This window comes from Coregonus lavaretus (genome assembly GCF_964263955.1).
Source record: "Coregonus lavaretus genome assembly, chromosome: 6".
In the NCBI taxonomy this organism is placed as follows: Eukaryota; Metazoa; Chordata; class Actinopteri; order Salmoniformes; family Salmonidae; genus Coregonus; species Coregonus lavaretus.
This window is the reverse complement of record NC_139993.1, coordinates 24059719-24078161: the sequence shown is the minus strand read 5'-3', so window position 1 is coordinate 24078161 and position 18443 is coordinate 24059719. Positions and strand designations below refer to the sequence as shown.

Sequence of the window (18443 nt, the reverse complement as noted above, 5' to 3'; positions counted from 1 at the left end):
TCCGTCAGCGCCTCTCAGCCCCCTCTAACACTCTTCGCACTTATCAGCGCCACTCTTCTCTCCCCCCTCACTATTTCGTCTCGATTACGGATTCATTCACCTCTCTGGTGGCCAGGTCTTACATCGCATGCCCTTTGTACACTTTCCATTGCATTATTATAACTCAGAAATATACTGATTGTAGCTTTGTTATAGCATCTGACAGTACCTTGTGCTTAGGGCTGTTGCAGTGACTGTATTACTGCCACACCGGCAGTCATGACCGCAGTCAAATTCCACGTGACCATTGAGTCACGGTAATCTCCTCTCATGCTCTCTGGACATGCATTGGTAGTATCCAACTTGCTAATGACATCAGGTCGCTAATGGCCTGTTACTCAGCGCTCTATTGTCCCTCTAACCACTCTGACATCAATGCAAATGCAATCGAAAATCACATCAAACACTTATCAAACCAGTATCATGCTTTTAAAACTCCCCTCACTGTGATGATCAATTTGAAGAAAGTTCAACAACAGGGTGAAACTGAGTTGAAAACATGGTAGTTGTGGATGTTGTTTCAAAGCCAAACACAACAAAATGGACAGAGCTTTCTATGTTGATGATTAATTCAAAACACCCATACACATACAGTTCCAGTCAAAAATGTGGACACACCTACTCATTCAAGGGTTTTTCTTTATTTGTACTATTTCCTACATTGTAGAATAATAGTGAAGACATCACAACTATGAAATAACACATATGGAATCATGTAGTAATCAAAAAAGTGTTGAACAAATCAAAATATAGATTCTTCAAAGTAGCCACCCTTTGCCTTGATAACAGCTTTGCACACTCTTGGCATTCTCTCAACCAGCTTCATGACAACCTCAAACAGTCACACTCCAAAATCCACTATGGCCAAGACCAAAGAGCTGTCAAAGGACACCAGAAACAAAATTGTAGACCTGCACCAGGCTGGGAAGACTGAATCTGCAATAGGTAAGCAGCTTGGTTTGAAGAAATCAACTGTGGGAGCAATTATTAGGAAATGGAAGACATACAAGACCACTGATAATCTCCCTCGATCTGGGGCTCCACGCAAGATCTCACCCCGTGGGGTCAAAATGATCACAAGAACGGTGAGCAAAAATCCCAGAACCACACGGGGGGACCTAGTGAATGACCTGCAGAGAGCAGGGACCAAAGTAACAAAGCCTACCATCACTAACACACTACGCCGCCAGGGATTCAAATCCTGCAGTGCCAGACGTGTCCCCCTGCTTAAGCCAGTACATGTCCAGGCCCGTCTGAAGTTTGCTAGAGTGCATTTGGATGATCCAGAAGAGGATTGGGAGAATGTCATATGGTCAGATGAAACCAAAATAGAACTTTTTGGTAAAAACTCAACTCGTCGTATTTGGAGGACAAAGAATGCTGAGTTGCATCCAAAGAACACCATATCTACTGTGAAGCATGGGGGTGGAAACATCATGCTTTGGGGCTATTTTTCTGCAAAGGGACCAGGACGACTGATCCGTGTAAAGGAAAGAATGAATGGGGCCATGTATCGTGAGATTTTGAGTGAAAACCTCCTTCCATCAGCAAGGGCATTGAAGATGAAACGTGGCTGGGTCTTTCAGCATGACAATGATCCCAAACACACCGCCCGGGCAACGAAGGAGTGGCTTCGTAAGAAGCATTTCAAGGTCCTGGAGTGGCCTAGCCAGTCTCCAGATCTCAACCCCATAGAAAATCTTTGGAGGGAGTTGAAAGTCCGTGTTGCCCAACGACAGCCCCAAAACATCACTGCTCTAGAGGAGATCTGCATGGAGGAATGGGCCAAAATACCAGCAACAGTGTGTGAAAACCTTGTGAAGACTTACAGAAAACGTTTGACCTGTGTCATTGCCAACAAAGGGTATATAACAAAGTATTGAGAAACTTTTGTTATTGACCAAATACTTATTTTCCACCATAATTTGCACATAAATTCATAAAAAATCCTACAATGTGATTTTCTGGAGAAAAAAAATCTCAATTTGTCTGTCATAGTTGACGTGTACCTATGATGAAAATTACAGGCCTCTCTCATCTTTTAAAGTGGGAGAACATGCACAATTGCTGGCTGACTAAACACTTTTTCCCCCCACTGTATGTATATGTGGGTAGAGTTAAAGTGACTATGCATAAATAATTAACAGAGTAGCAGCAGCGTAAAAATATGTGGTGGGGGTGGGGGTGGGGCGGCAGTGCAAATAGTCTGGGTAGCCATGATTAGCTCTTTAGGAGTCTTATGGCCTGGGCGTAGAAGCTGTTGAGAAGTATTTTGGACCTAGACTTGGCACTTTGGTACCGCTTGCCATGCGGTAGCAGAGACAACAGTCTATGACTAGGGTGGCTGGAGTCTTTGACAATTTTGAGGGCCTTTCTCTGACACCGCCTGGTATTAAGGTCCTGGATGGCAGGAAGCTTGGCCCCAGTGATGTACTGGGCCGTACGCACTACCCTCTGTAGTGCCTTGCGGTTGGAAGCCGAGCAGTTGCCATAACAGGCGGTGATGCAACCAGTCAGGATGCTCTCGATGGTGTAGCTGTAGAATTCTTTGAGGATCTGAGGACCCATGCCAAATCTTTTCAGTCTCCTGAGGGGGAATAGGCTTTGTCGTGCCCTCTTCACGACTGTCTTGGTGTGTTTGGACCATGATAGTTCGTTGGTGATGTGGACACCAAGGAACTTGAAGCTCTCAACCTGTTCCACTACAGCCCCGTCGATGAGAATGGGGGCGTGCTCAGCCCTCTTTTTTTCCCTGTAGTCCACAATCATCTCCGTTCTCTTGATCACGTTGAGGGAGATGTTGTTATCCTGGCACCAAACGGCCAGGTCTCGGACCTCCTCCCTATAGGCTGTCTCATCGTTGTCGGTGATCAGGCCTACCACTGTTGTGTCGTCGGCAAACTTAATGATGGTGTTGGAGTCATGGGTGAACAGGGAGTACAGGAGGGGACTGAGCACGCACCCCTGAGGGAACCCCGTGTTGAGGATCAGTGTGGCAGATGTGTTGTTACCTACCCTTACCACCTGGGGGAGGCCCGTCAGGAAGTCCAGGATCCAGTTGCAGAGGGAGGTGTTTAGTCCCAGGATCCTTAGCTTAGTGATGAGCTTTGAGGGCACTATGGTGTTGAATGCTGAGTTGTAGTCAATGAATAGCATTCTCACGTAGGTGTTCCTCTTGTCCATGTGGGAAAGGGCAGTGTGGAGTGCAATAGAGATTGCATCATCTGTTGGGGCGGTATGCAAATTAGAGCGGGTCTAGGGTTTCTGGGATAATGGTGTTGATGTGAGCCATGACCAGCCTTTCAAAGCACTTCATGGCTTCAGACGTCAGTGCTACGGGTCGGTAGTCATTTAGGCAGGTTATCTTAGTGTCCTTGGGCACGGGGACAATGGTGTTCTGCTTGAAACATGTTGGTATTACAGACTCAGTCAGGGACATGTTGAAAATGTCAGTGAAGACATTTGCCAGTTGGTCAGCACATGCTCGGAGTACACGTCCTGGTAATCCGTCTGGCCCTGCGGCCTTGTGAATGTTGACCTGCTTAAAAGTCTTACTCATATCTGCTACGGAGAGCGTGATCACATAGTCATCCGGAACAGCTGGTGCTCTCATGCATGCTTCAGTGTTGCTTGCCTCGAAGCGAGCATAGAAGTGGTTTAGCTCGTCTGGAAGTCTTGTGTCACTGGGCAGCTTGCGGCTGTGCTTCCCTTCGTAGTCTGTAATAGTTTTCAAGCCCTGCCACATCCGACGAGCGTCAGAGCCGGTGTAGTACGATTCAATCTTAGTCCTGTATTGACTCTTTGCCTGTTTGATGGTTCGTGGGAGGGCATAGCGGGATTTCTTATAAGCGTCCGGGTTAGAGTCCCGCTCCTTGAAAGCGGCAGCTCTACCATTTAGCTCAGTGCGGATGTTGCCTGTAATCCATGGCTTCTGGTTGGGGTATGTACGTACAGTCACTGTGGGGATGACATCATCGATGCACTTATTGATGAAGCCAGTGACTGATGTGGTGTACTCCTCAATGCTATCTGAAGAATCCCGGAACATGTTCCAGTCTGTGCTAGCAAAACAGTCCTGTAGCTTAGCATCTGCGTCATCTGAACACTTTTTTATTAACCGAGTCACTGGTGCTTCCTGCTTTAGTTTTTGCTTATAAGCAGGAATCAGGAGGATAGAGTTATGGTCAGATTTGCCAAATGGAGGGTGAGGGAGAGCTTTGTATGCGTCTCTGTGTGTGGAGTAAAGGTGGTCTGGAGTTTTTTTTCCTCTGGTTGCACATTTAACATGCTGGTAGAAATTAGGTAGAACGGATTTAAGTTTCCCTGCATTAAAGTCCCCGGCCACTAGGAGCGCTGCCTCTGGATGAGCGTTTTCCTGTTCACTTATGGCCTTATACAGCTCATTCAGTGCAATCTTAATGCCAGCATTCGTTTGTGGTGGTAAATAGACAGCTATGAAAAATATAGATGAAAACTCTCTTGGTAAATAGTGTGGTCTACAGCTTATCATAAGATACTCTACCTCAGGCGAGCAAAACCTCGAGACTTCCTTAGTATTTGATTTTGTGCACCAGCTGTTGTTTACAAATATACACAGACCGCCACCCCTTGTCTTACCGGAGTCAGACGTTCTGTCCTGCCGATGTAGCATATAGCCCGCTAGCTGTATGTTATCCATGTTGTCGTTCAGCCACGACTCGATGAAACATAAGATATTACAGTTTTTAATGTCCCGTTAGTAGGATAACCGTAATCTTAGGTCATCCAATTTATTCTCAAATGATTGAACATTGGCTAATAGGATTGATGGAAGAGGCAGTTTACTCGCTCGCCGTCGGATCCTTACAAGGCACCCCGACCTACGTCAACGATTTCTCTGTCTCTTTCTCATGCGAATGACGGGGATTTGGGCCTTCTCGCGTGTCTGTAGGATATCCTTCACGTCTGACTTGTTGAAGAAAAAATCTTCGTCCAATACGAGGTGAGTAATCGCTGTCCTGATATCCAGAAGCTCTTTTTGGTTATAAGAGACGATGGCAGAAATATTATGTACAGAAAAAATTACAAATAACGCGGAAAAACACACATAATAGTACAATTGGTTAGAGCGCTGTAAAACGACAACCATCTTCTCCGGCGCCAATCGTCTGCCCCTCTTGTGACAATAACGGAGATCATCCGTTCCCCTACTCTGCGTCTAACAAAGACATGGCGGTTGAAAACAAAAATCTCACATTTGGACTCATCAGACCAGAGGACAGATTTTCACCGGTCTAATGTCCATTGCTCGTGTTTCTTGGCCCAAGCAAGTCTCTTCTTATCATTGGTGTCCTTTAGTCCTCTGAACAGTTAATGTTGAGATGTGTCTGTTACTTGAACTCTGTTAAGCATTTATTTGGGCTGCAATCTGAGGTACATTTAACTCTAATTAACTTATCCTCTGCAGCAGAGGTAACTCTGGGTCTTCCTTTCCTGTGGCGGTCCTCATGAGAGCCAGTTTCATCACAGCACTTGATGGTTTTTGCGACTGCGCTTGAAGAAACTTTTCCGGATTGACTGACCTTCATGTCTTAAATGGACTGCCGTTTCTCTTTGCTTATTTGAGCTGTTCTTGCCATAACATGGACTTGGTCTTTTACCAAATAGGGCTATCTTCTGAATACTACACCTACCTTGTCACAACACAACTGATTGGCTCAAACGAATTAAGAAGGAAATAAATTCCACAAATTAACTTTTAACAAGGCACACCTGTTAATTGAAATGCATTCCAGGTGACTACCTCATGAAGCTGGTTGAGAGAATGCCAAGAGTGTGCAAAGCTGTAATCAAGGCAAAGAGTGGCTACTTTGAAGAATCTCAATGTCACGCCCTGACTCATGGGACTCTTGTATGTTGAGTCAGGGTGTGGATATTCTATGTTAGTTTTTCTATGTTTACGTTCTAGGTGTTGTAGTTCTATGTTTGGCCGGGTGTGATTCCCAATCAGAGACAGCTGTCGCTCGTTGTCTCTGATTGGGGATCATACTTAGGTAGCCTATTGGCAATCATGGGTTGTGGGATCTTGTTCCGTGTTAGAGGCTTGTTTTGTGTTTAGCCTTAGGACTTCATGTTTCGTTGGTTTGTTGTTTTTGTTAGTGTGTTTATCTGTGAAATAAACATGTATACCTTTCACGCTGCGCCTTGGTCTGACCCGTCCTTCATCGTACGTGACACTCAAATATACTATTTTGATTTGTTTAACACTTTTTTGGTTACTACATGATTCCATGTGTTATTTCATTGTTTTGATGTCTTCACTATTATTCTACAATGTAGAAAATAGTAAAAAGAAAGAAAACCTTGGCATTTTTCCTAATTTGTTGCCTTACAACCTGGAATTAAAATTGATTTTTTGGGGGTTTGTATCATTTGATTTACACAACATGCCTAACACTTTGAAAATGCAAAATATCTTTGGGGTGAAACAAACAAGAAATACTTCAGCGTGCATAACTATTCACCCCTCCAAAGCCAATACTTTGTAGAGCCACCTGTTACAGGAGGGGGTCGCAGTTCTGGAGCGACCCACTAGGTGTCATCCTCCGACAACCTTAGGCACCTGCTCACTCACAGTCTGGACTAATCATTATCTTATTGGTGTCACTTGTTTCTACCTGTTCACCTGTGTATTTATGCCCTCACTTCCGTAATTTTGTATCCTGGTTTTGGGACCACCAGTAAAGATCCTTGTTTCACCATCTCTGCCTACTGTCTATCCTGCACTGCACCTGGGTCACACCTCACACCAACCCAATTACAACTGCAAGTGTCTTGGGGTATATCTCTATAAGCTTGGCACATCTAGCCTCTGGGATTTTTGCCCATTCTTCAAGGCAAAACTGCTCCAGCTCCTTCAAGTTTACATTTACATTTACATTTTAGTCATTTAGCAGACACTCTTATCCAGAGCGACTTACAGTTAGTGAGTGTATACATTATGATTTTTTTGATTTTATTTTTTATACTGGCCCCCCGTGGGAATCGAACCCACAACCCTGGCGTTGCAAACGCCATGCTCTACCAACTGAGCTACCTCCCTGCCAGCCATTCCCTCCCCTACCCTGGACGACGCTGGGCAAATTGTGCGCCGCCCCATGGGTCTCCCGGTCGCGGCCGGCTACGACAGAGCCTGGATTCGAACCAGGATCTCTAGACCACTGCGCCTTAGACCACTGCGCCACTCGGGAGTTAAGTTGGATGGGTTCCGCTGGTGTACAGCAATCTTTAAGTCATACCACAGATTCACAATTGGTTTGAGGTCTGGGTTTGACTAGGCCATTCCAAGACATTTAAATGTTTCCCTTAAACCACTCGAGTTTGGCTTTAGTAGTATGCTTAGGGTCATTGTCCTGCTGGAAGGTGAACCTCCGCCCCAGTCTGAAATCTCTGGAAGACTGAAACAGGTTTCCCTCAAGAATTTCCCTGTATTTAGCGCCATCCATCATTCCTTCAATTCTGACCAGTTTCCCAGTCCCTGCCGATGAAAAACATCCCCACAGCATGATACTGCCACCACCATGCTTCACTGTGGGGATGGTGTTCTTGGGGTGATGAGAGGTGTTGGGTTTGCGCCAGACATAGCATTTTCCTTGATGGCCAAAAAACTCAATTTTTGTCTCATCTGACCAGAGAACCTTCTTCCATATGTTTGGGGAGTCTCCCACATGCCTTTTGGCGAACACCAAACGTGTTTGCTTATTTTTTCCTTTAAGCAATGGCTTTTTTCTGGCCACTCTTCCGTAAAGCCCAGCTCTGTGGAGTGTACGGCTTAAAGTGGTCCTATGGACAGATACTCCAATCTCCGCTGTGGAGCTTTACAGCTCCTTCAGGGTTATCTTTGGTCTCTTTGTTGCCTCTCTGATTAATGCCCTCCTTGCCTGGTCCATGAGTTTTGGTGGGCGGCCCTCTCTTGGCAGGTTTGTTGTGGTGCCATATTCTTTCCATTTTTTATAATGGATTTAATGGTGCGCTGTGGGATGTTCAAAGTTTCTGATATTTTTTTATAACCCAACCCTGATCTGTACTTCTCCACAACTTTGTCCCTGACCTGTTTGGAGAGCTCCTTGGTCTTCATGGTGCCGCTTGCTTGGTGGTGCCCCTTGCTTAGTGGTGTTGCAGACTCTGGGGCCTTTCAGAACAGGTGTATATATACTGAGATCATGTGACAGATCATGTGACACTTAGATTGCACACAGGTGGACTTTATTTAACTAATTATGTGACTTCTAAAGGTAATTGATTGCACCAGCTCTTATTTAGGGGCTTCATAGCAAAGGGGGTGAATACATATGCACGCACCACTTTTCCATAATTAATTTTTTTAGAATTTTTTGAAAAAAGTTTTTTTTTGCATTTCAATTCACCAATTTGGACTATTTTGTGTATGTCCATTACATGAAATCCAAATAAAAATCAATTTAAATTACAGGTTGTAATGCAACAAAATAGGGATACAAGTGGGATAAATACTTTTGTAGGGCACCTAGTGTACAAAACATTAGGAACACCTGCTCTTTCCATGACATAGACTGACCAGGTGAATCCAGGTGAAAGCTATGATCCCTTATTGATGTCACCTGTTAAATACAGTTAAATCAGACATGGATTGTATGTATGCCATTCAGAGGGTGAATGGGCAAGACAAAATATTTAAGTGCCTTTGAACGGGGTATGGTAGTAGGTGCCAGGCGCACCGGTTTAAGTGTGTCAAGAACTTAAACGCTGCTGGTTATTTTACGCTCAACAGTTTCCTGTGTGTATCAAGAATGGTCCACCACCCAACGGACATCTAGCCAAGTTTACACAACTGAGGGAAGCTGGTTATTTTACGCTCAACAGTTTCCCGTGTGTATCAAGAATGGTCCACCATTCACCAAAGTACTGTGCAGCCGTCTTCATCGACCTGGCCAAGGCTTTCGACTCTGTCAACCACCGCATTCTTATTGGCAGACTAAATAGCCTTGGTTTCTCAAATGACTGCCTCGCCTGGTTCACCAACTACTTCTCAGATAGAGTTCAGTGTGTCAAATCGGAGGGCCTGTTGTCTGGACCTATGGCAGTCTCTATGGGGGTGCCACAGGGTTCAATTCTTGGGCCGACACTTTTCTCTGTGTATATCAATGATGTCGCTCTTGCTGCTGGTGACTCTCAGATCCACCTCTACGCAGACGACACCATTTTGTATACATCTGGCCCTTCATTGGACACTGTGTTAACAAACCTCCAAACGAGCTTCAATGCCATACAACACTCCTTCAGTAGCCTCCAATTGCTCTTAAACACTAGTAAAACTAAATGCATGCTTTTCAATCGAACGCTGCTGGCACCCGCCCACCCGACTAGAATCACCACTCTTGACGGGTCTGACCTAGAGTATGTGGACAACTATAAATACCTAGGTGTCTGGTTAGACTGTAAACTCTCCTTCCAGACTCACATAAAGAATCTCCAATCCAAAGTTAAATCTAGAATCGGCTTCCTATTTCGCAACAAAGCCTCCTTCACTCATGCTGCCAAACATGCCCTCGTAAAACTGACTATCCTACCGATCCTTGACTTCGGCGATGTCATTTACAAAATAGCCTCCAACACTCTACTCAGCAAATTGGATGTAGTCTATCACAGTGCCATCCGTTTTGTCTCCAAAGCCCCATACGCTACCCACCACTGTGACCTGTACGCTCTTGTTGGCTGGTCCTCACTACATGTTCGTCGTCAAACCCACTGGCTCCAGGCCATCTATAAATCACTGCTAGGCAAATCCCCGCCTTATCTTAGCTCATTGGTCACCATAGCAGCACCCACCCGTAGTCTGCGCTCCAGCAGGTATATCTCACTGGTCATTCCCAAAGCCAACACCTCCTTTGGCCGCCATTCCTTCCAGTTCTCTGCTGCCAATGACTGGAACGAATTGCAAAAATCTCTGAAGCTGGAGACTCTTATCTCCCTCACTAACTTTAAGCATCAGTTGTCAGAGCACCTTACCGATCACTGCACCTGTACACAGCCCATCTGAAATTAGCCCACCCAACTACCTCATCCCTATATTGTTATTTATTTTGCTCTTTTGCACCCCAGTATCTCTATTTGCACATAATCTCTTGCACATCTAGCATTCCAGTGTTAATACTATTGTAATTATTTTGCACTATAGCCTATTTATTGCCTTACCTCCATAACTTGCTACATTTGCACACACTGTATATATATTTTCTGTTGTATTTTTGACTTTATGTTTTTTACCCCATATGTAACTCTGTGTTGTTTTTATCGCACTGCTTTGCTTTATCTTGGCCAGGTCGCAGTTGTAAATGAGAACTTGTTCTCAACTGGCTTACCTGGTTAAATAAAGGTGAAATAAATAAATTAATTTAAAAAAAGGACATCTAGCCAAGTTTACACAACTGTGGGAAGCATTGGATTCAACATGGACCAGCATCCCTGTGGAACGCTTTCAACACCTTGTAGAGTCCATACCCCAACGAATTGAGGCTGTTCTGAGGGCAAGAGAGGGTGCAACTCAATATTAGGAAGGTGTTCCTAATGTTTTGTACACTCAGTGTATGTTTTGGTTTCTATGGGATGGATCGGAATTTACATAATGGTTACCTGGAGGAAAATGGGGGAGGGTCATGCTCTTTACATTTTAGTCAAGGTGAAGGTTTAGTATTTTTCAAATCTAGTCCAGGGGAGGGTCATATAATTTGCAATTGATAGAATGTTAATATTCAGTAGTATTAGTTGATTTTTAGGCTAAAAAAGTATTTAGTCAGCCACCAATTGTGCAAGTTATCCCGCTTAAAAAGATGAGAGAGGCCTGTAATTTTCATCATAGGTACATGTCAACTATGACAGACAAATTGAGAAAAAGAAATCCAGAAAATCACATTGTAGGATTTTTTATGAATTTATTTGCAAATTATGGTGGAAAATAATTATTTGGTCACCTACAAACAAGCAAGATTTCTGGCTCTCACAGACCTGTAACTTCTTCTTTAAGAGGCTCCTCTGTCCTCCACTCGTTACCTGTATTAATGGCACCTGTTTGAACTTGTTATCAGTATAAAAGACACCTGTCCACAACCTCAAACAGTCACACTCCAAACTCCACTATGGCCAAGACCAAAGAGCTGTCAAAGGACACCAGAAACAAAATTGTAGACCTGCACCAGGCTGGGAAGACTGAATCTGCAATAGGTAAGCAGCTTGGTTTGAAGAAATCAACTGTGGGAGCAATTATTAGGAAATGGAAGACATACAAGACCACTGATAATCTCCCTCGATCTGGGGCTCCACGCAAGATCTCACCCCGTGGGGTCAAAATGATCACAAGAACGGTGAGCAAAAATCCCAGAACCACATGGGGGGACCTAGTGAATGACCTGCAGAGAGCTGGGACCAAAGTAACAAAGCCTACCATCAGTAACACACTACGCCGCCAGGGACTCAAATCCTGCAGTGCCAGACGTGCCCCCCTGCTTAAGCCAGTACATGTCCAGGCCCGTCTGAAGTTTGCTAGAGTGCATTTGGATGATCCAGAAGAGGATTGGGAGAATGTCATATGGTCAGATGAAACCAAAATAGAACTTTTTGGTAAAAACTCAACTCGTCGTGTTTGGAGGACAAAGAATGCTGAGTTGCATCCAAAGAACACCATACCTACTGTGAAGCATGGGGGTGGAAACATCATGCTTTGGGGCTGTTTTTCTGCAAAGGGACCAGGACGACTGATCTGTGTAAAGGAAAGAATGAATGGGGCCATGTATCGTGAGATTTTGAGTGAAAACCTCCTTCCATCAGCAAGGGCATTGAAGATGAAACGTGGCTGGGTCTTTCAGCATGACAATGATCCCAAACACACCGCCCGGGCAACGAAGGAGTGGCTTCGTAAGAAGCATTTCAAGGTCCTGGAGTGGCCTAGCCAGTCTCCAGATCTCAACCCCATAGAAAATCTTTGGAGGGAGTTGAAAGTCTGTGTTGGCCAGCGACAGCCCCAAAACATCACTGCTCTAGACGAGATCTGCATGGAGGAATGGGCCAAAATACCAGCAACAGTGTGTGAAAACCTTGTGAAGACTTACAGAAAACGTTAGACCTGTGTCATTGCCAACAAAGGGTATATAACAAAGTATTGAGAAACTTTTGTTATTGACCAAATACTTATTTTCCACCATAATATGCAAATAAATTCATTAGAAATCCTACAATGTGATTTTCTGGATTTCTTTTTCTCATTTTGTCTGTCATAGTAAAACGTGTAGCTATGATGAAAATTACAGGCCTCTCTCATCTTTTTGGTGGCTGACTAAATACTTTTTTTCCCCACTGTACATGTGTTGTACATTGTGTACATGTATACATGTTTTGTGACTGCACAACATACAGTATGTAGCAAAGCTGGTAAAAAAATATTAATTGTGCTGCAATAGCGTAATGCGTTTGGATGTAGTGCCTTACTAGAGTAACTGTAATTAGCGATGGCCAAGGAATTGAATTAAAGGGCAATTCCGCCACTTTTCAACCTCATATTCATTATCTCCAACACCAAACCAGTGTCTACATATGTGCGTGTTTCTAGATCTGTGATTAAAAACATAAGAAGGTCCTAAATAATGCTTCTCTGTGACATCACAGGGTAGGATTAAAAGTAAGAGAAACAGTGATTTTCAAAACCTGCAACGAGCTCCGAGCCAGGGGGAGGTTATTTTCTTACTCCCCACATCAGCGCTAATCTCATAGTGTTTGAAAATTGCTGTTTTTAAAATGATTTAACTTTTGATGATGTAATCCGTTAGAACTTTTTAAGTTTATGTTTTTCTACTAAATGTAGAAATGCGCCATTTCAAATCAAATCAAATCAAATTTTATTGGTCACATGCGCCGAATACAACAGGTGCAGACATCACAGTGAAATGCTTACTTACAGCCCTTAACCAACAGTGCATTTATTTTTAACAAAAAAAGTAAAAATAAAACAACAACAAAAAAAGTGTTGAGAAAAAAAAGAGCAGAGGTAAAATAAAATAACAGTAGGGAGGCTATATATACAGGGGGGTACCGTTGCAGAGTCAATGTGCGGGGGCACCGGCTAGTTGAGGTAGTTGAGGTAATATGTACATGTGGGTAGAGTTAAAGTGACTATGCATAAATAATTAACAGAGTAGCAGCAGCGTAAAAAGGATGGGGTGGGGGGGCAGTGCAAATAGTCCGGGTAGCCATGATTAGCTGTTCAGGAGTCTTATGGCTTGGGGGTAGAAGCTGTTGAGAAGTCTTTTGGACATAGACTTGGCACTCCGGTACCGCTTGCCGTGCGGTAGCAGAGAGAACAGTGTTATGACTAGGGTGGCTGGAGTCTTTGACAATTTTGAGGGCCTTCCTCTGACACCGCCTGGTATAGAGGTCCTGGATGGCAGGAAGCTTGGCCCCAGTGATGTACTGGGCCGTACGCACTACCCTCTGTAGTGCCTTGCGGTCGGAGGCCAAGCAGTTGCCATACCAGGCGGTGATGCAACCAGTCAGGATGCTCTCGATGGTGCAGCTGTAGAATTTTTTGAGGATCTGAGGACCCATGCCAAATCTTTTCAGTCTCCTGAGGGGGAATAGGCTTTGTCGTGCCCTCTTCACGACTGTCTTGGTGTGTTTGGACCATGATAGTTCGTTGGTGATGTGGACACCAAGGAACTTGAAGCTCTCAACCTGTTCCACTACAGCCCCGTCGATGAGAATGGGGGCGTGCTCAGTCCTCTTTTTTTTCCTGTAGTCCACAATCATCTCCTTTGTCTTGGTCACGTTGAGGGAGAGGTTGTTGTCCTGGCACCACACGGCCAGTTCTCTGACCTCCTCCCTATAGGCTGTCTCATCGTTGTCGGTGATCAGGCCTACCACTGTTGTGTCGTCGGCAAACTTAATGATGGTGTTGGAGTCGTGCCTGGCCATGCAGTCATGGGTGAACAGAGAGTACAGGAGGGGACTGAGCACGCACCCCTGAGGGGCCCCCGTGTTGAGGATCAGTGTGGCAGATGTGTTGTTACCTACCCTTACCACCTGGGGGCGGCCCGTCAGGAAGTCCAGGATCCAGTTGCAGAGGGAGGTGTTTAGTCCCAGGATCCTTAGCTTAGTGATGAGCTTAGAGGGCACTATGGTGTTGAATGCTGAGCTGTAGTCAATGAATAGCATTCTCACGTAGGTGTTCCTCTTGTCCAGGTGGGAAAGGGCAGTGTGGAGTGCAATAGAGATTGCATCATCTGTGGGTCTGTTGGGGCGGTATGCAAATTGGAGTGGGTCTAGGGTTTCTGGGATAATGCTGTTGATGTGAGCCATGACCAGCCTTTCAAAGCACTTCATGGCTACAGACGTCAGTGCTACGGGTCGGTAGTCATTTAGGCAGGTTATCTTAGAGTCCTTGGGCACGGGGACTATGGTGGTCTGCTTGAAACATGTTGGTATTACAGACTCAGTCAGGGACATGTTGAAAATGTCAGTGAAGACACTTGCCAGTTGGTCAGCACATGCTCGGAGTACACGTCCTGGTAATCCGTCTGGCCCTGCGGCCTTGTGAATGTTGACCTGCTTAAAAGTCTTACTCACATCGGCTACGGAGAGCGTGATCACATAGTCATCCGGAACAGCTGGTGCTCTCATGCATGCTTCAGTGTTGCTTGCCTCGAAGCGAGCATAGAAGTGGTTTAGCTCGTCTGGTAGGCTTGTGTCACTGGGCAGCTCACGGCTGTGCTTCCCTTTGTAGTCTGTAATAGTTTTCAAGCCCTGCCACATCCGACGAGCGTCAGAGCCAGTGTAGTACGATTCAATCTTAGTCCTGTATTGACTCTTTGCCTGTTTGATGGTTCGTCGGAGGGCATAGCGGGATTTCTTATAAGCGTCCGGGTTAGAGTCCCGTTCCTTGAAAGCGGCAGCTCTACCCTTTAGCTCAGTGCGGATGTTTCCTGTAATCCATGGCTTCTGGTTGGGGTATGTACGTACGGTGACTGTGGGGACGACATCATCGATGCACTTATTGATGAAGCCAGTGACTGATGTGGTGTACTCCTCAATGCTGTCTGAAGAATCCCGGAACATGTTCCAGTCTGTGCTAGCAAAACAGAGCTGTAGCTTAGCATCTGCGTCATCTGACCACTTTTTTATTAACCGAGTCACTGGTGCTTCCTGCTTTAGTTTTTGCTTATAAGCAGGAATCAGGAGGATAGAGTTATGGTCAGATTTGCCAAATGGAGGGCGAGGGAGAGCTTTGTATGCGTCTCTGTGTGTGGAGTAAAGGTGGTCTAGAGTTTTTTTTCCTCTGGTTGCACATTTAACATGCTGGTAGAAATTAGGTAGAACGGATTTAAGTTTCCCTGCATTAAAGTCCCCGGCCACTAGGAGAGCTGCATCTGGATGAGCGTTTTCCTGTTGATTTATGGCCTTGTACAACTCATTCAGTGCAATCTTAATGCCAGCATTGGTTTGTGGTGGTAAATAGACAGCTATGAAAAATATAGATGAAAACTCTCTTGGTAAATAGTGTGATCTACAGCTTATCATAAGATACTCTACCTCAGGCGAGCAAAACCTCGAGACTTCCTTAGTATTTGATTTTGTGCACCAGCTGTTGTTTACAAATATACACAGACCGCCACCCCTTGTCTTACCGGAGTCAGCCGTTCTATCCTGCCGATGTAGCGTATAGCCCGCTAGCTGTATGTTTTCCATGTCGTCGTTCAGCCCCGACTCGGTGAAACATAAGATATTACAGTTTTTAATGTCCCGTTGGTAGGATAACCGTAATCTTAAATCATCCAATTTATTTTCAAATGATTGAACGTTGGCTAATAGGATTGATGGAAGAGGCAGTTTACTCGCTCGCCGTCGGATCCTTACAAGGCACCCCGATCTACGTCCACGATATCTCCGTCTCTTCCTCACGCGAATGACGGGGATTTGGGCCTTGTCGGGTGTCTGTATGATATCCTTCGCGGCCGCCTCGTTGAAGAAAAAATCTTCGTCCAATACGAGGTGATTAATCGCTGTCCTGATATCCAGAAGCTCTTTTTGGTTATAAGAGACGATGGCAGAAACATTATGTACAAAATAAATCACAAATAATGCGGAAAAACACACATAATAGTACAATTGGTTAGAGGGCTGTAAAACGGCAGCCATCTTCTCCGGCGCTGTTATTGTTTCCACATGTAGACACTGGTATTGTGCTGGAGATAATGAAAATGAGGTTGAAAAGTGGTGGAGTTACCCTTTACGAACATGCTCTCTGCAGAGAGCCATTTTGTATCCCTATGGTAGAATGCAAGTCAGTCGGCTCCCACTGCCACAGCTGCCTGGCTGTCGGATTCTGATGACTAATCTGTTTTGTAAGGCCTCGTGTCAGCTCTGCCATTACCTATAACATCACATTTTCAATTTCCATAGCTGGTCATTAGAAAGACCTGATTTATGCGAGGTCTAATTGAAGTTGGCTTATCTAGATATTAATGGCCTCCAGAGAATTAGCTTTCCCCAGGTTAATGCCACCGATTATGTCAAGCAATTTAAAAGGGCCAAAAGAAAAAAAACATGCAGTGTCGAAAGTTTCTTTCCAAACTTTCCAGGCAGTTCCACATGCTATTGTGTACAATGTGTCAAGGCACAGTGGTACAGTAAAGCTGTAGGGAGGTGTGAAGGGTTTTAGTCATTTTTCAGACAGTTTTTGTTCTAATCTAGATGCCAAAAATCATTCAAACAAAGCATTCCTCTCTCAATACATTGCGTGTGTGAGCACCTGCCACTATTTACAATATCACTGTCGGGGACTTAAATGGTTCCCCTGGACTGAAATTAATTTTGTGTTTGTTTGCATATAACTACCCATCTTCGGTGGCTATCTTTAATCCAAAATCTATTATTTAGAGAGATGTTGAAAGGTGATGCAAGCTTAGTTGGTCTGAGATACACTGTGGACTCTAATGGGCTCAGAGTAAGGTATCTGAATTATCCATGAGCTATTAATATAATAATGGGTGGATATTAACAGGACCCTCATGCAAACTTGTATAGAGACCACGGGCACTAAGGAGGGAAGTGCTTGACATTTGGACCTCGGAGCACCACAAAGAAACAATTTCAAAAGCCAACATGGGACTCTTCTGGTTTAACTGGAAGGCCCCTTTTGTAATCCAAAAGGGTACCTTTGTTGCAGAACCAACACATATTTTTTTGTATTTTCAACTCGTATTAAATTATGTGGTGATGTTGTCTGCTCGGTGCAAATGTCTTTCGATATCATAGGAAAGGATGCATAGAGAAGCTTACATGTCTTCCACTAATATACTGTCTGTTGAGCTGTAATGTAAGAATATGAGATGTTAGCAGAAGAATGCAGGATAAAACATGGTCACATCACAGGGATCCAGTACATTGACTGGAATCAGGAGATGGGAATGACCACTATGGTTTGCATGTGTCCCAATAACCTTCCATCCAACAAAGCAGAGTCCTCTCAACATGTCACAGAGCAGCCTACCCCGCTTCTAATCGAAACCATCCGTTTTCGAGGTGAAAAACGTTAAACTCCAAACAACTGTTGATTTCAAGTGCAGACAGAACAGACAATAATGGTCAGCAATGACTACTCAGGACTCAGCTTACTTGAAATGCTAGAGCTGGCTCTGCCTCTGCTTTGGTATTCACTTCCAATGAGTTCTTGGGGGTTGCCTCTGGTTGTGTTTTGCAGTCTATGGACCTAAAGAGAAAGGACAATTAAATCAACAATAAATGTAAAAAAAAGATCCACTCTTTGCATTTACTACTTTCCCAAAAATGATTTAAGGTGCAATTTGCAGAAATCGCTACGCCATTTCCTGGTTGCTAAAATTCGAATAGTTCACATAATTTCAGTTTAGGCAAACTATTAGAAACCGCTGTGAAATATATTTTCAATAACCAAAAATATTGTATTTTCAGCTGTTTGAAGCTGGTGTACCCAAATCAAAAGTGAAATACGCAAAACGAAATTTAAGAACGAGAAGCATAGAAATATAACACATAGAACAGATTTACAGCTTCTTAGACTTGCTTTCAATGAGAATGTCAGATCTATAACTCACATTATACAGTGAGCTCCAAAAGTATTGGGACAATGACACATTTTTTGTTGTTTTGGCTCTGTACTCCAGGACATTGGATTTGAAATGATACAGACTTTCAGCTTAAAATTGAGGGTATTTTCATCCATATTGGGTGAACTGTTCAGAAATTACAGCACTTTTTGTACATCGTCCCCCCATTTTAGTTGACCAAAAGTATTGGGACAAATTCACTTATGTGTATTAAAGTAGTAAAAAGTTAAGTATTTGGTCTCATATTCCTAGCATGCA

General features: G+C 44.2%; 1 protein-coding gene across 1 annotated transcript in view; it reads right to left on the bottom strand.

The window, feature by feature from the left end:
* pex5la (peroxisomal biogenesis factor 5-like a) overlaps positions 1-18443 on the bottom strand; it is a gene marked incomplete at both ends in the record, with an annotated part of 291726 nt that overhangs the window by 107868 nt on the left and 165415 nt on the right. Inside the window, 2 exons of the mRNA XM_084163646.1 lie at positions 17380-17409; positions 17716-17809. Of these exons, the coding sequence (XP_084019772.1) occupies positions 17380-17409; positions 17716-17809 (124 nt within the window). The remainder of the gene's footprint in view (positions 1-17379; positions 17410-17715; positions 17810-18443) is intronic.